General features: G+C 41.1%; 1 protein-coding gene across 2 annotated transcripts; it reads right to left on the reverse strand.

The window, feature by feature from the left end:
• Positions 1-18,892, reverse strand: RIOK3 (RIO kinase 3). Of its 2 annotated transcripts, XM_006117203.5 has the most exons (13): positions 18,712-18,892; positions 15,789-15,910; positions 13,265-13,410; positions 13,015-13,122; positions 12,315-12,424; positions 11,417-11,560; positions 9,744-9,871; positions 7,141-7,332; positions 6,440-6,599; positions 4,303-4,383; positions 3,522-3,611; positions 3,003-3,110; positions 1-1,444 (listed from the first exon to the last, which is right to left on the reverse strand). In XM_006117203.5, exons 1-13 carry the CDS (start codon positions 18,763-18,765, stop codon positions 1,340-1,342), a joined length of 1,548 nt encoding a protein of 515 aa, XP_006117265.1. In that variant the 5' UTR covers positions 18,766-18,892; the 3' UTR covers positions 1-1,339. The 2 variants fall into 2 exon arrangements, with proteins under 2 accessions (XP_006117265.1, XP_075776981.1); XM_075920866.2 differs by lacking the exon at positions 18,712-18,892 and having other exon boundaries at positions 15,797-15,910.
• Between the last annotated feature and the right edge of the window lie 3,427 nt (positions 18,893-22,319).

The following is a 22,319-nucleotide window of genomic DNA, read 5'->3' on the forward strand; positions in this document are numbered from 1 at the left end:
TAGCCACAAGATCTCAAGTTTTTACTTCACCCTTAATTTTCCAGCAGGAAGAGCACCACTTTCACAGCACACTGTGAGAATGTCACACACAGCAACAAAATATCCAGCCTGTTAACAAGTAGCATTACACAAAGGGCAATAAAATATACAGAAAAGTATTTAGCTTCAAGATTTTCTATTTCGTACCACCCCATAAAATCAGTTCTAAATGCATTGTTTCACAGAAATAAAGCTTTTGTCAGACAAATTCTAGGAAAATCTAGATAGGATTAAAAGTTTATATATAAAATATAAAAGAAACCAAAGGTTGACATTTTGATTAGAAAGTATTTAAAGAAAACCCACAGGAGTTTTCTTGAGTTTTGACCTACTTCAGCAGGAGAAAAACCTCAATACATGTTCACCTTTATTTCTTGTCTCAGTTCCTTTGTGTAATAAATCAATTCTGATAATCACCTTTGGTTCTGTTACAATTTCTAATTTGACTTTAGTTGAATCAAGAGTGTACAAAGTACAACCCACAGAGTTCAACAGTCTGAATGAAGAGGATCCATTTTTAGCCAGCCTGCAATCTCTGAAGGATTTCTACAGAGAAAAAGATTATAGCTATCTGCTCCATTTCACAAACTGAATGCAGCCATCAGAAGGCTACCATGTTGCCAGAGCAGCACTCTGGACAGTTCAGGCATACTCACAACCATATATGCATCAAATTATATTTGGACTGGCAACTTAAACCACATTCCATTTACATGAAGGAAAAAACCCCACCAAAAAACAACAGCCTAGGTTTTAAAAAGTATGAAACATGGTTATATTGAGAAATGAGATTTTTAAGTGACTACTGTCCATAATTTAATTCCTTTTTAATTTTAAATATGGAAAAATGGGCTACACTTGTGTGTATATAATAGAATTTTAAACCAGATGGTTTTTAGGGGTGGCAAAGGGAAGGAAGACTATTGCTCTTCCCTACCATTTACACTGTAGACACCAATCTGGAATTATTAAAAATAAAACTAGGATATTTAAAGTCTCAATCATGTAAAATATTATTAACTCAGCTACAATAATCTAATGTAACTGAAAGGTTGGTTAAATCAGAACATTAGAAGAGGGGATGACATTCCATTCTCACAGTGCCATTCTAAAAATTCCAAGAGCCTGACTTGCAGATCAATAACACTGAAGCACCAAAGTACACTCATTGTGCTTTCCTTTTTGGTTTTCCAAGTCAACCACACATTCCCTTGACCTTGGAAGCTAACATTTACCACTGCATTAGTTTGGTTAGAAGCAGTGAACCTTGTTTCTTTTAAAGTGTTATATGCACTCAGTGCTATTCATTGTATATTATTGGAGGATCTCCATCACTTGAAAATGGAGACACCTTCTTTCCATGCTTCTGTACGTGATCTTCATTCATTTTCTCCAACATTTCAATCTGTAGGACAGAAATATATCCACTTAAGTTTTTTTTTATAAAAAACAGACATGAAAGCAACTGCTTCAAAATATTGTGTTAAAACAGCAAGTTTAGAGGAGTAACTGGTGCACACAGTATGATCCATATCCTGAACATATAATGTTTCCAATGATTGAGTCACACCAGCTTAAATCAAGGATATGAATATGCCAGGTTTAGAAATATCAACATTTTAAGAAACATCTACTTTGAGCAGATTAATGGAACAGAAGTGCATACAATGTTTTCAGGTTGCGGGACATGGTTTTTAAAAGGGGAGAAAGATCCTCAGAGTCTAGTCTGTGACCAGAATTTCCCTAAAAACACTTCCATGTCAATTCTATCAAGCCTAATCTACCACTGCTGAACCTCATTTCCTCCATGAATGGTTGTGGTGGAGTTCAGAGCAGCCTCATCGTAAGTAGACACCTTCTCCATGATGTTGATGGTACTAGCAGAGCAGTAAATAGAGTCACACTCACATGCTTTATGATTAAAGTAGTACAGTCCTATTGTATTTTGGTCTGCAGCCCGTGAAGAGCTAGTGTGGGGCACCACTTTCTCTAATACAGTGGCTTCCCAACCTTTTTGATACCAGGAACCAGCAAATTCATTTACAAACTTTTGGTAACATTTTATTTGCATATCATATGTTAAGAACTCTTTCCATGATCTTAATTAAAACAAAATATGAGTTATATGTAAGTATCAGCCTCTGCTCTTATGTCAACCTAAAAAAATTGGAATTTAATATTTTTTTACCAGCTATCCTAACAAGACAACCAAGAATATTGAAGAAACAGGATTGTGACTGGCTGCTAGATAGTTAGCTGGATGATCTTAATTGACAAATACACAGTAACTTTCTTACTCCAGGTGTCCCTAATTCAGGAAGACTCATTGCATGGACCCTGACAGGGGGACGAGGAAGCAGCTCTGCATGCTACCACTCTTTCCCCCCTCCAGTTGGGGGAACAGCAGACCAGAGATGCACTCTGCTGGATGTTTTTCCCCCACCACTCCCAAAGTGGCAGGGGTGGTGCCTGGGAGCAGCAAGAAACTTGCTTGGTGTTTACAGAGTAGGGTTGCCAGATAGTTTCACAAAAAATACCGAACATAGTGGGGAAAAAAAATGGTTTGAGTTTAAAAAAAGCAGCTCGGGGACCAAAGTTGTTGAACAAAAAACAACAACAAAACCCCCAACTGCACAAAAAAAACGATGCTCCCCCGCCCCTACCAGACGTGGCAGAGGAAGAATGTCCCAAGCAGCCTTTCATCCGAGAAAAACATTTTGCATGTCCAGTATTTTCTGGTTTTTTTTTAACCAAACAGAAGCTCAAAAAAAACTAGACTGTCTGGGCCAATTCTGGACACTTGGCAACCCTGTTACAGAGCACCAAGTAAGTGTCCCACTCCTATCCCCCTTACGCCCTCCCTAGCCTGGAAAAAATCTTTAACTTGGCAAACCTTGATACCAAAGGTTGCCAAATTAAAGAGGTTCAAGTGAACTAGATATCAACCAGAGAGAGAATCTTACCTCAGCTAGAAAATCAGCTTCATTGTCAGCTGTAATATTTAAACCTGAGACCTCATTGAAGAGCTCCCGTTCATTAAGTGCTTCTGATACACCTCCCTTCTGGAAGAACTATTAAAAATAAAAGATTACAGTGTCTTTAACCACATTTTATAAAATATTGCACAGTGCATTTTATGAACTACAATTAATAATCAAGTATGGAAGTAGCACTTCAGCTTTGACTCTTTTTCCTCTAGACAACCAAGCATCATGGTCCCAGAGCAGGTTTTGATTCCAGGAGCACTATTTTATTCTTCTTCTATAGTAAATTTCAGTCCAATATCATATTTCTGTGTCTAACACACACCATTCAGCATTTACAAGTGAATTTGTATAGATAAGCTATCACTTAAACTGAAACTGATGATTTTATCAATTTAATGTATTTAAAAATCAGCTCCCCCCCCCCCAAAAAAAACTTTTACATCAGAGTTTAACTGCAGAAAAAACACAAGCAAAAATCAACTGCAGAACCCCTACCTGTGAAACATTTCTGCAGTCTCTGAACAAAAACTCAAGTCCATGAGGATGGGTTGGCTCCACAGATTGACTTACATCAATTAACCAGATCTAAAGTAAACAGAAAAAATATACTGGTTCACACATGCAGGGGTGGGGAACTTCCCACCTGTGGGCTGGATTCAGCCCATTGCTTAATTTCATCTGGGCCACTGCAAATCCCTTCAGCATTGGCCGGAAGCCCTAAGCCTCTGCTTGCCAGCATATCTCTGTGGCCCTGAGGTGCAGGAGAGAGGAGGGAAGTTCCATATGCTGCCCCAACTGCTAATGCAAACTGCAGCAAATGGGAGCTGTGGGGACAGAGCCTGTGGATGCATGTAGCGTGCACCACGCAGAGCTGCTTGGCCTCTCTTAGAAGCAGTTGCTATGTGCAGCTGTTTCCAGGAGCAGCATGGGACCAGGACAAGCCTACCAGGGAGCCTGCCTCTGCCACGTTGAAAGGGAATCCTGCCTTAGGTAAGCCCGCCCAGCTAGACCCTGCAGCCCCATCCCAACCCCCACACTCCAACTCCTCCCCCACACACACCCTGACCCAATTTGTGTCTGGAAGGTTGGAACAGCCTTATGCTCCCCACACTCCTCCCAGACTGCACTATTGATGTTAAAATGCATATAATTAAGTAACCATGTAACTGGGGCTGCATGTGTCTCACAGTTGTTTTTTTTGCATGTCCCCACCCCTGACATAGTGCATATAGACAACATTAAGTACACCTTTTTTCTACCTTAAGAATATGCTCACCTTTCCGTCATGCCATAGCATGTTGTATTCACTCAGGTCAGCATGGACAAGACAGCACTCTTTATATAACTGTTGCATCATCTGGGAGGAGTCAGAAAAATGATCCATTAAGCAAAGAATACTCAAATGAGTGGTTATTAATCAGCACGATTTGTACAACCAGGCAAAGCAAAGCACTGTTTCACCCCAAGTGGTATTCACATTTCAAGTTTACATGCAGTCGGTTAATGTGAGGAATTGTGACCTCAAGTCTTCTACTCCTGTTCAATAGAAACTAAATGTTCAGAATTTCAAGGAAAACAGTTATGGTAAAGAAATGAATTAAAACTAGTGAACTTATATGAATTCTGTCCACCAGTCCCACTGCAACAGACAGATAGGTATGTTGGACTTACACTTTTACTCCACCCTCTATCAAACAGATAAGCAGTCACAGATGACTTTTCACCCAATCATGACAACTTCATTTTGTGTATTTTTTTCCTCAACTTCACCAATAAGAGTCAAAGTACTTCAATGCTAACTAGGAGAAAGAAACCTTTAAGATTCAGCTTTACACTATTCATTACAGGTTTATGCATCTACATTATATCCACAGACAGATTAATTTCAGTTTAAATAACCTGTATAGCTCTGCAAGTCTCAGGGTTAACTATAAGACATTTTTAGTTTCCATTTAGTTTCTCTCACTAGAACTATAGAAAAACAAGGCATAACAGTAATTGAGAGTATGTACACAGCTGACAATGTATTATTTGATCAAGCTGAAGTGGAGAATAAAGCAATTAAGTATTTACAATACCCGTTAAAAGCTATAATTTTATTCTCTAGCACTCACGTTAATGGGTATACAAGACTGGTTGAGGCAGTTAAAGGGCTTTAGAGTAAAGTTCTCCTCTGTTTTTGTTTTTTAAACCACAATAACTTTCATCCCAAATACCTCATTGCTTTCCTCCCCCCCCCCCCAAAATCAACAAGACTGTTTGATTAATGGAGCCATTTAAATGTTATTTAGCAAAGGTATATTAAAGAGATTAAAATAATACATTTATATAGGATCAGAACACCTAATTAAGAGGAGCCACTCACTAAATCGCTAATATTCTTTACTCCTTAGGGAATTCTACACCAAAAAGTTTATGCCCAATATTTTGAAATTTGGCAAATTCTGTCAATAAAATAAATGCAGAAGCTCCAGCATGGTGTGGGCAGGCAGGCTTAGCCTGGCAAGATCCAAGTGTGGAGGGGCATAGTGTGGTGGGGATCAAGGTGTGGGGCAAGAGGGCTCTGTATGGGACAATCTGGATACACAGACATTTGCTGGGGGTGGAGGGTTTGGGTGCAGGGTAGTGGGACTCTACATGGGGATTCCAGATTAAGATGGTTTTGACCTGGTAGGGTATGCATCCCAGCAGGGTGGGGGGTGCCAGTGTATAGTGGTTGGACACATGGGAAATCAGACCTCCCCCCCCCCACACAGAGGAGGAGTGATCGGGGCAGGAAAGGGGGAGAGGAGATGGGTCTGAACCAGCACCAGCCCCTTGAAGAGGAAGAACAAGTCCCGTCCCCTCAGCCTAGGGGAGACTAGCAGCTGAGCCCAGCACAGGGTATCAGCCACCAACCATAACCCTAGCCACCCCCAGTTACTGGCCCTCCAGAAATTGCTCCAGGAACTTAAAGTGACATGCCCACACTGCTGGGGAGGGACATGTGACTGCTCGTGGCTTTCTTTTGTTTTCCCATCAGAAAATCATTTTTCTACAGGAAAACAAAGAAATCTGCAGAGAACATGAATTCTGCATGTACACAGTGATATAGAATTCCCAAGACTGATTTTTCCTGAACCTAAGACATTTTAACCAGGAATAGCTGTTTTCTACCAAGGACCAGCTTGCCACTGGTCAGCATTAAGATTATCTTCCCAAGTTAATTCCAAGTCTAATTTTTCTCTACTGCATAATTTCTGATTTATCTGTTTATTCATATGCCACAAAATATATCTAGTGCAAAACACTGCTGATATGGAGGTTCAGAAGTTTTATATACTGTAAAGAATACAAATATACAGCTTGCTAGCTATACTACTCTACCACAAATTGTTAGCAGATGTTGAATAAAGACACTGGCATCATCTTACATGAAGAATCTGATAGTAGGCCTTCTTCATGTCTTCACTATTCAGTTTTACTTCCTTTAGTTTAGGAGCTGGAACTTGATCCTGGCCAATGAAAGACATGACTAAAACATGCTTCTTAAGCAAAACCACTTGTGGACAAGAGATTCCTGCTTTTTGCATTCTGTAGAGCAGAAAATAGATAATTGCAAGAGTAAGTCAAATTCATACTAGCCCTTCTCTAGTTCTAAAATGCTTTTGCAAGATTATTCTGGATCAGTGTAGCAATTCACATAGAATACACATGAAAGCACTGGAGCCATACAATGGATTCCAACAACATTATGCCTTGAAATCCACACATCTGTTGGTTTCATTTCAGATTGCAATTTTCAGTGTTAGAAACTAGTTGCTTCAAAGATGTGATTACAATAGAGGTCTGGCAACAGATGTTAAAAATTACCAATAGTGGACACTTTACTTTAAAAATTTCTCAACAAACAAAATAAATGTGCTAATTTTACTCCAAGTTACATAATCATGAATTTAAAAACATATAAGGAATAAGGGGATGAACATTGTAGTATCTCAACTTTATGAATAAAATTAAATTCTCACATCTTAGTGCATGTACGAGTTAACTTATATATGAAGGCCCCCACATCAAAACTTCCTTGAAAAACAAAAACAGTCAGACACTAATGCCAACTATACTATTTTTGTACCTTGTCAGATTGTGCATTTCTTTCTCTGCCCACATACGGATAATCTTTCGTGGATTCAGTTTACTGAAGCGGTCTTTAAATCTGTAGTCATCTTTGATGTATTTGTCACGGTTCTTGAATTCATTAAGGGTAGTTTTAAAAACTTTTATGGCACATTCTGGAGGTACAGCTTTATCAGCCTCATCACTCGTACTTGTGACAGAAAAAGACCACAACATAGGACAAAATTAATGTTTAATTTACATCTAGGTCTAGGAGCACAATCAATGATTTTCTTAAAAAAAAAAGTGTTCTAAGATCACGCAGAAAAAAAAAAAAAACCATTGCACACAATACTGAAGTTAAATTTTTAATGGAAGTTGTCCACAAAAAGACTGCAGAGCTCCCTGGCTAAACCTGGTTCTTAAATTAATTGTAGCATTAGCTTGTGAAGAACTTCAGTTAGGAAGACTGAAAGTTTATCAAATAAGTTTATTCATTTCTAGATTGAAATTGAACTGATAGTCTAAGCATTACTTGGTTAAATGCAACCTCTGTAAAAGATGAGACGAGGAAATCTTTGTAGTCAACCAACCCACTAGCCCCTCTTGTATGGTCTATTTTCTTCCCTTTGTTGATGTTTATTGTAAAGTGGATTGTGTTAAAACCCAGGTTAAAATTTTAAGTCCATTTTTACATAACTTTTTATGATAATTATGGAGCTACCCTATAATAATGGTAGGCCTGGTTATTGGGATGATGTTTATCGCATGAATATGTTTCTTATGTAAACTGATTTATTCTGGAATATAGGCAGGAAGAAGAAGAATGGCTCACATTTAAGAGTTAAGGGACAATGCCAGAATTATTAGCTTTGCTGATTCTGTCTCCAGTCAGCCTATTAAACTGTTTTGACCTGGAAAGGCCAACCCCAGATGCAGGAGTACAAGGACCTCTTGCAGGGTTAAAGGACATTTCAGGTACCTTTAAGAATGTGCTTAATCACCTTTATGAATGGTAGCACTTTATGGAAGAGACTCAATTGTTGATGTTAATTTGTTGTAAAATCTTCTAATGCTTTGTTTCCATCGCTAAATAAAAACAATTATTGGGGTCCTTAGCCACTGTTTGTCAGAAGCTGGGAATGACTATAGGGGCTGGATCATGTGATGATTACCTGTTCTGTTCACTCCCTCTGGGGCACCTGGCACTGGCCATTGTCAGAAGACAGGATACTGGGCTAGTGGACCTTTGCTGCTTCTTTCCACTTTTATACTCCCCATTAAGGTCAGTGTCAGTAATAGATCACTGCTCTGTGCCAGCAACTCATCACACCTGACATTCACTACAGCTCCCACACTGCTGTCATGATATATCATTTGAAAGCTAACACCAAAATGGTCATTAACGTCATGGTGAAATGTGTGCTAGAATTTTGTAGGTGAAATTATGGATACTGTGATATATCCTGAAGACTGTCAGCCAAAAATGGGTTACTTTATATAAAGGGGCAAGAAAAGATGGGGGAAGATGCCCCATTTAGGGAAAAGATTCTATGTATTAATACTGTATAAGGACACTTGGATATCATGCTTTATTGTCTATGTTCAAATAGAGAGATACAAGTTTACCCAGACAGGAGGGAAGGCAGCTATATTCCTGTCTCCAATAACATTAAGCAAGGTGTGAACAAACACAAAGGAAGATATATTTACATAAAATCAGAAGGGTGTAGGAAGGAAAGAACAGCATGAAAACTTTCTGCCTTTTGAAACAAGGCCATTGAACTTTGAGGGATAAGTAAAGACAGAAGCCATTTTCACATTCATCACTAGATAGATAAGGGAATCGAAGACAGTTGGCGCTGAGTCAGTTGGCTCCTTCAACCAACTGGGCAGTGGCTGAAATTAGGGACGTGAAAGGGTAATTGGTTACCCTGTAAGCCCCACCTGGAGCTCCCCCCTCCCGCCCCCATGGCTGCTGGCTAGGAGCAGAAGATGAAATACACCCGAGTGATGTAAGTGACTAGTTGACTACCTGATAAGCATATGCTCAACTAGTCACTCTCTCCCTCCCCCATTGCTTCTATCAGAGAGCAGTTCCAAGCCGGAGGGGGGAAGAGGAGAAGAGGAGCAGGAGCTGTACTGGGGGGAGCCATCTTACAACCTATTTCCCTCCAGCACCATGTCTGGGGGAACAGGGAAAGCAGAGGCGTAGCGGGGGACCTGGCGCAAATTGGGAATCAGCTGATTCCTGGCTTGCTTCCAGTGCCTCCAGCTGCGTGTCTGCTTTTTAAATGTATTAAGAGCCTAGTGGCTCTTAATACGTTTAAAAGGCAGAGCCGCAGTGGGGTTAGCTTCTGGGCTGGGAGTTAACCCTGCTGCAGCTCTGTAGTTCCCCCACTTATCAACTAATCGAGTCGATGGAAATTCCATCAACGACTCAATTACCTCCCTCTCCGCCACAGCTGCTGGCTCCTGCTGCCACCTCCTGCTGGAGAGAGGGTGGCAGCAGCTACCTGGAGGGATGAGAGCAGGATCTTGCTTAATCAGTTAACCAGTTAAACCTAAGCAATAGTGACAACCCCATGTTTGCACCCCAAAGCATGACAATCACATACTTACTTTCCTCCATAAGCATGAAAAACAACAGATTCTTTTCCTGTGCTAATGCAGCCAGTGATGGTCTCTAGTATCCCAGCATTGACCATCTTGTACAAAAGTAAACGTGTTTTAGGATCCACTGCTTTCTCCTACAAAAGAAAAGGAGAAATAAAAGTAAACATGTGAGCAATTTATCTACATTCACTTAAACCTACTGGTATTTCTCAGTTAAAGGATAATCTGATTTGAATCAGCTGGCAAAAACGTGTTTTCATGAACAAATCCAAGAGAAAAAAAAGCAAAAGTAGGTTGGTCTGATTTTACACTAAAGAGCAACAAGACTTACTTTACTTAATACTTTTTTTTTTTTTAAACTAGGGATGTAAAATGCCAGTTAATCAGTTAACCTAACATTTAACCGATAAAGCAGGATCCGGGTTGGGGACTACTCCAGCCCAGCAGGAGCAGCCCCCGGCCCATGGAGACTTGGACTGGCTCTACCAGCTCCCAAACTATACCAGAGCAGCCTCTGCCAGCAGGGCTCTCAGGTCCACTGTAGCAGCCCGTCCATGGCAGGCCTTCTGATGGTGGCAGGCAGGGAGCTACTCCAGCTTCCACCAGTTACCTGGAACCAGTAAGCATCACCCATTTAAGGTGATGCTTACTGGTTAACCTTTCACATCCATAATTTTACAGAGAATTTAAGGTTTTTGGGGCAAGGACCACATATTTTCTGTAATACACAGAGAAGAGCAGTTCCAGCACACTTCACACTTGAGTCTGACAGCTTTACAAACATGAAGCCTAAATACCTCAGATGAGGAAGTTTTATACCCATTTTACTGACTGTTAACACCATGGCAGATAAAGTTTAAAAGATCTGCCCAAATCTACCTAACTCAGGCAAAACAACAACAACAACAACAAAAAACAAAAACAAAAAAAACCAAAAATATCAAGGACACCAGACTAGAATTCATTTCCCTCCCAAAATCAACTGTTTCAGCCAATCAGGAATATCGACTGTTTTCCAAATGCTATTTGAACTTCATCAATTTGTCAACCTGTCTTCCCAAATCTATAGTTATTAAGAGAATTTAAAGTAGTCTATTCCAGGAATCTAGGATTAATCCCAACTTCTCAGGATTTCCTTAACTAAATACTACAGTAAATTACTGTAATACTTAGTTGTAAAGTACATGATCAGCTCTAAGGAATTAAAAGATATAGAAACCCAAGCAATGTTACAAAATAAAAACAGGAATACAAATATTAAACCACGTAACCAATAAAAATTATATCGGTTACACTGTTAACCACTCAACGAGCTATCCTATTCAGAGTTTAACCATTAATTGATAAGCTGATGCTGATCAGTTAACTGGTTAAATTCTAACATCCCCGAAGTAAGCTGGTAATAAAACTTGATTACTCTCATTTGGGAAGCCTACCAAAATATTGCATGCATTTATATGGCAGTTGCAATCACAGTATCTAAGCACAATACATAAGGCTTAGAAGAAAGCAAAAGTTTCCCAGTAGAAGAGTTAATACAAGCTTCTCAGTAATTCCCTAATTCAAGCATTGCTCACTGGGTTTAGCCAAAATGATTACTCTTTTAAAAACATTTCAAAATGACATGCAAGTTGGTACAGAAGGTTTCGTATATAAAATGGCTCAGCATCAAAACATACAGCAGTAGAATGCTCTTTCTTCTCGTGGAGTCTGGCACTTCGACGTTCCTCAGAGTATGCATGTTGCTTTAAGGCATTAAAGACTTGATTGGACAGTTTTAAATCCATTCCAATTCCATCTCCAACCTGGAAGTCAGGTCCAAACTAGAAACAGACAAAGTATTTACAAAAACACTACTACTGAAGACAGAGAAAGATACAGCAAATGAACTAGATTTTGATTCCAATATTCAAGAACCATCTTTTACAATACTTAGCTTCAGAAATAGAAAAGTGGTTGCTGCAGTTAATGGCTTCTGTGATAGTATTCAAGCATTCAACCAATCAAGTTTTAACAAAAGGTTGTAATATACATTTTAAATTAAGAGCTAAGCAATTACTCTCATTCACAATAAGTACTTATCCTATAAAGATAGCACTGGCATGCATTTCTGTATTTCCAATTTCTTTGATGCAACTACGATAATGCAAATTGCTGAGGATAAACAGATTACAAGCCAATGTCCAGCACTAAGTGACAAGAATTCAGTTTGCCTGACCTCAGGAAAGATTTTCTTTTCCTGTTTTTAAGTAATTTGGATTACATGATAGCCATGTTTACCAATGTAAGCTTGATGATTTTCCCCTTTTGTTACTGAACTTACTGATATCTTCGTGATAAAATATTTTATTTCTGTACATAAACATTTTGTATCACTTACATACACTATTACTTGAACAGTCTGGAAGTTCAGTTTTCTACCAATACTTATCTCTGTCAAAAAAACTGATCCAAATGTTTCACGATCTTCATTTAAAATGACAGGTTGAACAACATACACTTCTCTAAAATGCTACAAATATTGACTGAATTAAGACATTTATACATATTATGCTTGCATAAAAAGGTGGAGCTTACATTTTCCATTCGAGCAGTGTTCTTTCTTCCACATACAACCTCATCATGTTTGGTGGTAATTTCTTTTCCTTTTCCTATAAAGCCCTTTTTTGGAGTAGTAGTGGGTTTATCTGCCAACAGCGAACAATGCAAGTCAAAATTTATGTATACACAAATATAGGTATAATATATTTCATGATGCCCACAATAAGCAAGTCAATTACATTATTTTAACTAATTAAAAAGCAAACAGAAGTCCCTTCTGTGAAGAATCCTGCACACCTTGGGGAGTTATAAAATAAGCCCTATGTTAAAGTCTGGCACATATTCTGGGAATGAACAGATGATGAATACATAAATCCCCCAAACAGGTAACCTCAATTATTCTGATATTAAGACTAACCAATCAGTATCTATGCTACATATTGGAAATTGAAATCTTCATTACAATGCACTGTCTTTCCAACGCACAGAACCACAGACAACTTAACTTTTAATAAATAAGAATTTTATAAAGGTCACATTTAATCAGAGACCAACACACTAAAAATAGGAGCCTAAAGCTAGGCTCTTACATTCCCAATTAGGCACCCAATAAATAAGCAGCATAATTTTCAGAAGTGCAAGTACTCAATATCTCTCATTTTTAATTTCAGGATGCATTTTTGAGAATTTTGACCTATATAGTACATTTTGTACACACGGTAAATGCAATCCGTACCTGCTCTATAAGGATCATGACGGGTATCTTGCCAGTCAACCTCATCTTCTGAGCTGTCACTATCCACATAGGGATGTACCTTTCGGTAATTTTCAAAGGATATGGAGACTTGGGAAACAAAACAAATTAGATAGTTTGAAATTTACATGCATTCACCACTCCCTTGCAGGTCAATCAATTCAGGGGGCTTTAAAAAAAAAAAAAAAAGTATTTGTTTTTCTAACAAGACTGTCACATCAGATGTTAGTACCTTTGCTATCTCCATTGAACTTTTTTTCTTCACGTCGAAGCTGTGCATCATACTCCCTGTCAAACTCCATTTGTAGCATCTGGGCTAGCACTAAGTCATTTGAGGTGTCAGTATTTTCTTCTGTAATAAATGGCCCTTCAGCAACACTAAGCACAATAAAAAAGGAAATAAATTCTGTTAAAACACACACACGCACACACGCACACACGCACAGAGAATAATGAATTCCCCTTAACTTATTCCAGAGAATATTGAATACACAATCGTTAAGACACTGCATTTAAATGCAAACATTCTCAATAATTAACTTTGGTTATGATTAAGATTTTGTTATGGTTATTTTAAGTAAAAGTCACAGACAGGTTGCAGGCAATAAACAAAAATTCACATAAGCCTGTGACCTATCTGTGACTTTTGCGTAAAATAATGGGAAGGAGAAGAAGCTGAAGCTATCACAGAGGTCACTGAAAGTCAAGGAACCTGTGACAAAAATACTGAACAGCACAAGAAGTCTCGTTTTGTTTTCACTCTTCTCTTCACTATAAAAGATCCAAGATTACCTCTTATGTACAGGCAGTCCCCGGGTTACGTACAAGATAAGGACTGTAGGTTTGTTCTTAAGTTGAATCTGTATGTAAGTCGGAACTGGCGTTTAGATTCAGCCGCTGCTGAAACTGACCGCCAGTTCTGACTTACATACAGAATCAACTTAAGAACCCCAAGCGTCCCCAAGTCAGCTGCTGCTGAAACTGATCAGCAGCTGATTCCAGGAAGCCCAGGGCAGAGCAACTCTGCCTCGGGCTTCCTGTAGTCAGCGCTGGTCAGTTTCAGCAGCGGCTGACTTGGGGACGCCTGGGGCAGAGCAGCTGGGGTGCTGCTGGGTTGCTCCAGTAGCGCCGCTCCTCGGCCATCTGCTCTGCCCCAGGCGTCCTGATTCAGCCGCTGCTGAAACTGACCAGCAGCGGCTGAATCAGGACTCCTGGGGCAGAGCAGCTGGGGTGCTGCCGGGTTGGTCCAGTAGCGCCCAGAGCGGCGCTGCAGGACCAACCGGCAGCGCCCGAGCTGCTCTGCCACAGGCGTCTGGAGAAAAGCCTAGTCTGCTGGGGCGGGGGGGGATGTACTAGCTGCGCCCCCCCACCCAGCAGACCAGGAAGACGCGGGCGGCGGACCGAGATGCACCGCGGTCCCACCGCCTGGGTCCTCCGTGGCTTTGCTCCCAGTCTCCCTGGTCTGCTGGGGAAACGGGGAGCAGACCAGGGAGACGGGGAGCAAAGCCTCTGAGGACGCCAGCAGCGGGACAGCCGCGGGGCGTCGGGGCTGTCCCGCTGCTGGCTTCCCCCGAGGCTTTGCAAAGCCGCGGAGGGGCTCGGGCAGCGAGGCAGCCCAGGCACGCCTCGGCTGCTCTGCTGCCGGCTTCCCCGAGGCTTTGCAAAGCCACGGGGGGGCTTGGGCAGTGGGGCAGCCCAGGCGCGCCTGGGCTGCCCCACTGCCCGAGCCCCTCCGCGGCTTTGCTCCACGTCTTCCTGGTCTGCAGACCAGGGAGACGCGGAGAAAGCCCCGGAGTACACGGGCGGCAGGACCGCGAGGTCCCGCAGTCCGTGTCCTCCGGGGCGAGCCCCGTTCGTAACTGCTGATCCGACATAAGTCGGATCCGCGTAAGTCGGGGACTGCCTGTATTCACTTATACTTGCATTAGAAATATTGGAGTGTGACTTTAAGAGGTTGGTTAAGTCCTCCAGCAGACAGCAGAAAAGGTACTGCACTTGAGACACCAGAACTATATTACTCTGCTTCAGAAAAAGCCTAAAGATGTATCTTTGGGGCAGGGACTGTCTTTTTGTTCTATGTTTATACAATGCCTAGTATGTCAGTGTCGATGACTATGGCTCCTAGGAACTATGGCAATACAAAATAATAATAAGTTTTTCCATTTTGTAATTTGTCATCAGTAAGCCTCTCTTTGGAAGTGACAAAAGAAAATAGTGTTCTATAGCAATAGTTCCTGAACTATGGTTCATAGATGCCCAGTGGTTGACTTTTTCCAGACTACTAGGTCCCCTTCAGGAGTCTGATTTGTCTTACATACCCCAAGATTCATCTCATTTAAAAGTACTTACTTGGTTTATAAAATCACACCTAAAAATATTAGTGTCAGAGCACACTATTACTGTAACATTGCTTATTTTGTTTATATAAAATTTTAGTTTGTGCTGACTTTGCTAATGCTTTTTAATGTAGCTGTTTGTAAAACTAGGCAGATATCTATCTACATGAGATGATATATCCCTGAAAGACCTTTGTGTAAATCTGGTAGAAAATCACTAGTCTGAAGAGCCCTCTCCATGAAAGTGAACAGTTAGGAAAGAAATATGAATTTGGGAGAGAATGAGATCTATGAGAGGATCTCTCATGAAGAGACCCACGTGATTCATACATCAGAAAAGCACCAATATAGGGGTTTTCACAGTACATTTCTGGAGAAGTTATCATACCCAGGATTTATAGCTAGGGGTGTTTAACTTACGTAACCACCTCAGGAAAAGCAACTTTTTCTTCTTCCAGTTGCAATTCTTTTGCCAACTGTTCACTCATCACATCAGCAAGAGAACATGATACTATTGCAGTTTTAGGGGTTCCCCATGGACACTGCAAAAAAAAAGTGTTGAAATATGGCAACTGGATAGATAGACTACTTAGTACAGTTAAACTACCACTACTACTTCTCAGCAACATATTAGACTGAAAAAGTGAAAACTAGAGAGCAGACTTAGCTGTTTCAATACCCTTTGAAATATCAAAAAGGAAAGATGTGTTTGCCAAATGGCAATAGAGAGGAAAATATATTGACAACTTTTAGTCAGTCAATATAAAATCCCATGTGGGGTAGGGGAAATCACCAAATAATTACTATCACAACCAAATGTTTCCTTTCCAGTCTCTGAGATGGGTAATAGCCACAACACATTGTCTCAGAACCAAGAGAGACATCTGAGATGTAACCAAAAAAGATTTCATAGATCTAAATTCTGAACCTGATCTGAGTTTTGTCACTGACTTTCACAAGTAGAATTTTGCCCAGAGTCAAAGTGTGAGTGTACTGTGCCACTGGTTAGGAGTCCAACAGGAACTTTATCCAGCAAGCAGTTAGCTGAACAGAAACATTAATTTCAGTTCACTGCTGACTTAAGGCTGTAGAACAAAGGTCTGCTCATCAGTTTTGGCAACCAACTCTGAGCCTCTTTTTCACAGAAAAGATCTGTACTCTTGATTTCTTCAGGCAATGTAGAGTAAATAGTGCACTAAAAAAATGTTCCAAAAGATTTACGAATTTCATCTATGTCCTTTTCTTCATTGGCATGCACACAATCTGCTGTGTGAGAGTTGAACATGCCTGGGCATGTCCTTCTGTGGGCATTCTTAAATTTTTTTGGTCTAAAAACATGTGTCATTACAGTGAAGACAAAGTTAATAAAGGTACATCACCATCTTTCAGAGTTTAAGACAGTACATTCAATATTGCTTAGGGCATATTCAGGGTGGATTGATTTAAATCAAGGAGATTTAAAATAACACCAAAATCGATTTACATCAAGTTTCCCACTGATACTTCTTCACACATTCTGTCAAACAATTAACTAAATCTGATCACTAAAAAATGTTAATTTACACATCAGAACAGCAGTCTACAACATTTTTTAGATAACTTGATTCTGACTGAGGTAGGAAATACTGCAAAATACTCATTACCTGTGTCAAACTGCAGCTGCAGTACATTAGGAATGGTAAGAATTAAATCATACACACAAATACACCACTTATATTTTATTAAATTAAACCTTAAATGTTACATAAATGTTTCACATTTACAATTATAGCACCCTCCTGAATTGCTGGCTGTCCTTAACTTACCAAAAAAATTCAAAGTTTATTAACTCTAACAGACAAGCCCTTGGAACACTAAATTTACAATTTCCTTAAAACTTCTATAACTAGCTCTCCTTTGCTCCACCCCCACTGTCATTATGATGCAGATCTGTTTCCAAGTTACCAAAAAACCCTAAGACTGAGCATGCATCTACACAGCAGGGCTTAACTCAAATTAAGATACGCAAATTGCATAGCTTATTTCAAAATTGGGAGCGTCTACACAGCACTTATTTCAAAATAGAGCACTCTTCCTCCAACTTCCCTTACTCCTCATACAAAGAGAATTACAGAAGTTGGAGTAAGAAGTCCTTCAGCTTGACAGTATTTCAAAATAACTGCCTGCTATATAGATACAGACTACGCTATTTCAAAATAATGTTGTTGTGTTAGTGATGCCCTGACTGTGATTACAGTGCACTTAATTTTGGAGAAAGCCCCATAGAAAACAAGTATAGGATGAGGTAACTTTGTGAAAGCTGAGTTGGGCTGAAATGAAATAGGGAATAGACTTATGGCATCACCATTATGGTCTGTTACCACGATGTTCTAAAATAAGGAGCATGTAGTATGTAATATAAAATAAAAAAATAACAGTTAGTGGCTACTAGCAACACTAGATTTCCTGAACTGTATACTTGGGTGACAGATTCTAAACCAAGTTACCTAATTAAACAAGCCATACAGACTAGCTAAACTCCCCCCCCCAAAAAACATTCAACATAACAAACAGCAATTTACTTGTTAAATCCCACTTATACAAAAAGGCATATAGAGCGTCTTGAAGAATGACACACTGCAAAGTTGATCTACTTTATTATTCAGAAATAACCACTAGGGACGTTAACCCATTATTGGATATTTGTGTAAATGTGTAACCACTTGAAATATTAGCGGTTACATTTACCTCTGGGGGAGGAGGGCAGGTAGCTGGCTCCCTGTGGGCACCGGCTCCTGCCTCCCCTTCCTTTGCTGCCTTTGATAGCAGCAAGGGGGGAAGTTCTGTGTAGAAACTTGAATTCACCGATAAACCTAGATGGTATGAACTAGACTTTATTATGGTGGATTCTAGGGATGTAAAACCCCGTTGAATTAGTTCACTGGCTAAAGATTCGAGGCGTTCAGAGACTAACCAGTGTGTATTTATTACCGGAGTAGGTGGTTGACATTCTGTGCCTGCAACGTGCCTCGGGAGGCCAGACTAGCCCCTGAGGAAGTCTTGTTCCCTACAGAGCTCTAAGCCTAAAACCTCACTCGTCCCTGGAGAGGAGGGGCAGCTCCCAGCCCCAGGAACCGCCTCTCTCCCGAGCTCTAGAAGGAGTCGGTGAGGGAGGCCCGGGCACCCTCTTTCCTCCCCCGCGGGACTCGGGTCAGCCCTGAGCGTGGGGCGCTCGCTGGGGGGGGGGGGGAGAGCGGGGGCCTGCGGCGACTCATCTGCGGCTCCTCCCTAAGCTGACGCTCCCCACGAGCAGCGCCGGGGGGGGGGGGGGATGGACTCAGTGTCCCGCCACCGCCTCCCTCACCTTGCTCTGCCAGGCGGGGCCCGGGCTGGTCTCGGCGACTCCTACGGGATCCATCTGCGCACCCAGAGAGCGGGGCGGCGCGCGGGGGGGAGGAGACGAAAGCGGCAGAGAACAGAGCCACAGACCCGAGCAGCGTCAGACCCGCAATGAAACCAGGACTTCCGGCTTCTCTCCGCTCCCCCCCCCCCCGCCGTGACCTTTAGCTCTGGCCTCCCATTGGTCGGGGGAAGTACTTCCGTTGTTCTGAAACGCCTCCTGACGGTGATGTCATTGCTTTCCCCGCTCGAGTCCCTGACGTTCCATTTGCCACTGCCATGCTGCGTGGTCTTTTCTGTGCCCCCTCGCGCCTTCCCCCACCCCAGAGCCTGCCGTGGCGCTGCAACCCCGGCAAGCTCTGGCGCCAGCTGCTCCGCGCAGCGGGGAGGGCGGCAAAAGGGTGGAGCACTCGGAGAGAAGCAGACAGCCTGGGCACAAAACCTCTGCCCACCACTAGCACAGCTGGGAAAGGAGTCAGAGCTGCCTCAGAAACAATGAACCGGCCTGTGGCACTGTAAAGACTAACAGGTTTATTTGGGCATGAGCTTTCATGGATACAAAACACTTCATCAGGTGCACATCTGATAAGGTGTTTTTTTCCCACTAAAGCTTATGCCCAAATAAATCTGTTAGTCTTTTTAAGGAAACGTCTGCTCTGCACGCTACTCCGTGTCTACACAAGCTGCCTGTTATTTACAAAATTTTTAGAAATAACAGGCATGCTATTTTGGTATCCTGGTAACCCTGGGTTAAGAGATGTCTCAAAATAGCATGTTATTTCAAAATTTGGCACTGTGTAGATGCGCCATTTTTCAAAATAAGCTATTTTGAAATACATTCAAAATAAGATGCAATTTACGTAGCGCAAATTGCATATCTTATTTCAAGTTTAGGGTGCTGTGCAGACACACTCTAAGGTGTGACAGGACTTCTTGCTTTTGCAGATACCGACAAACACAGCTACCCCTATGGAAGATGCTTCAGCTATTATTCAGGACAACTAAACGCCCTAAAACTGGACAGACACACTCCTCCCTGCTGTGTTCTCTTGTCCCTATTCATCTTCTCTCAAAACACTATTCTCATCACCAGGTGGAAGACTAAAATGCAGCATTGCAAATAGCCAAATTTCAAAAATCATGAGTCAGGTCTCTAAAGATTATGAGATTGGCTCAAAATTAATAAAGTTTTTTTAAATAATGCATTTGGGTTATTTTTGTCTTCCAATTTCTGAGTCTTCTGTGTGCAGTCAATCGTGTTTAGGCTTTCTTCACAACTCTTGAGGGCTAGAAACAATTTTTTTAATGCAAGCTGAGATTCTTATTAAATCACTCATCTCTAGGATCCAAATCCATAAAGGAATATAGGCTCCTACCTTCCAGTATTTCCATCAGAGTTAGGAGTCTGAATACCTTTGAGAATCTGAACCTAGGAGCTGAGACACTGAGAAAAACACTTAGGCTACGTCTACACTGGCCCCTTCTTCGGAAGAGGCATGCTAATTTAGAACTTTGGAATAGGGAAATCCGTGGGGGATTTAAATAAACATGGCCACCGCTTTTTTCTGGCTTGGGGAAAAGCCGGAAAAGAGCGTCCAGACTGGCGCGATCCTCCGGAATAAAGCCCTATTCCGGAGGATCTCTTATTCCTACTTTCAAGTAGGAATAAGAGTACTTGAAAGTACTTGAAAGTAGGAATAAGAGATCCTCCAGAATAGGGCTTTATTCCGGAGGATCGCGCCAGTCTGGATGCTCTTTTCCGGCTTTTCCCCAAGCCGGAAAAAAAGCGGCGGACATGTTTATTTAAATCCCGCGGGGGATATTTAAATCCCCCGTGGATTTCCCTATTCCAAAGTTCTAAATTAGCATGCCTCTTCCGAAGAAGGGGCCAGTGTAGACGTAGCCTTAATATCTCAAGAGTCTGCAATACTGGGAAACAGAACCTAGTGCTATAGAACCTCTGACACAAAGCTCACTGGTAAGAGGGGTGAAGCAAAATACAGGACTATGTAGCACTTTAAAGACTAACAAGATGGTTTATTAGATGATGAGCTTTCATGGGCCAGACCCACTTCCTCAGATCAAATAATGGAAGAAAATAGTCACAACCATATATACCAAAGGATACAATTAAAAAAAAAGAACACATATGAAAAGGACAAATCAAATTTAGAACAGAAGGGGCATGGAGGGGAAGGGGAGGTAAATGTCTGTGAGCTAATGATATTAGAGGTGATAATTGGGGAAGCTATCTTTATAATAGGTAAGATAACTAGAGTCTTTGTTAAGACCCCCACGTAAAGTGTCGAATTTTAGCTTGAATAATAGTTCAGAGGATTCCCTTTCAAGTACAGTTTTAAAAGGCTTTTGAAGCAGGATGCAGGTAATTAAGTTGTTGAGACAATGTCCTTTCTGGTTGAAATGGCAAGAAACTGTTTTTCTTTGTGATCCTGTCTAATATCTGTTTTGTGGGCATTGATCCTTTGGCGAAGTGTCTGAGACGTTTGTCCAATCTACATAGCAGACGGACACTTTCGGCACATGATAGCATAAATGATGTGAAATACATTTTGCACATCAGACCTACATCCAATGAAATGAACATATAAAAGTAACTTGGGAAAACAGATAACAATATGCTTATAAAAGTACACAAGAGGAGAGTGTTGCTAATAAGCAAGAATAGATAATGCCAGCTTTCTAACTAAACAAAATGAAAATGACCTAAAGAAGAAAAACAGATCCCACCAAAAAAATAAAAATAGCGTACTTCTCCCTAACCCCAGAAATCAAACCCAGAAACCATAAATTCAAAATTATAATTTGGTAGATGTAATGTCCATAGGTGGAATTGAACTGGGATCTCTGGAGTTTAATGCATGAGCCTGTATCAGCATGAGCTAAACGGCAGCTGCTGCTTAGCTAATGTCTAGAGGAAGCTCATTACTCTCTCTGCCTAGATCTACCCTATACCAGGCAGGTCAACTTAAAGTACATCATCAGCTTACCTTAAACCAAGCCGCAGCAGCATCTACATATGCTCCTGTCAGCTTCCCTTACTCCTTGCAGAATGAGGAGTACCAGATGCTGCTGGGAATTGTCCTTAGTGTTTGATTTGGAGGTCTACACTAGACCTGCTAAATCGAATGCTCAAAGATCGACCTCTGGAGGGTCGATCTTCTCCATAGTGTAGACATGTCTTCTAAGTGGTCTCAGTGCCACTAGATGTGACAGTACACCATACACAGTAGGTGTGTGGTTATATAGACACAGAAGGAAAATATTTAATGAAAACTACTTTTCTTCGGGGAGTAGTTATCAGTCAAAAGGAATTGATTCTTAGGTACACGGTGACAACTTTATGCCACTGTGAAAACACAAAACTGCTCTAAAGCCAGCTTACTCAGCCTTTGACAGTTTTCCCCAGCCTTTGACAGTTTTCCTCTGGCAGCATAGAGCCACAAGAGTGGCTCCTACACAATTTCCTTTCCAGTTGCAGGCATAGTTGAGAGGTCCCTATGTCTCACTGATCACATGATGTAAGAATGGCTGTAAGAGTAATGCTACAGTAGC

The sequence above is a fragment of the Pelodiscus sinensis genome, chromosome 2 (assembly GCF_052426305.1).
Source record: "Pelodiscus sinensis isolate ZL-2025 chromosome 2, ASM5242630v1, whole genome shotgun sequence".
Classification (NCBI taxonomy): Eukaryota; Metazoa; Chordata; order Testudines; family Trionychidae; genus Pelodiscus; species Pelodiscus sinensis.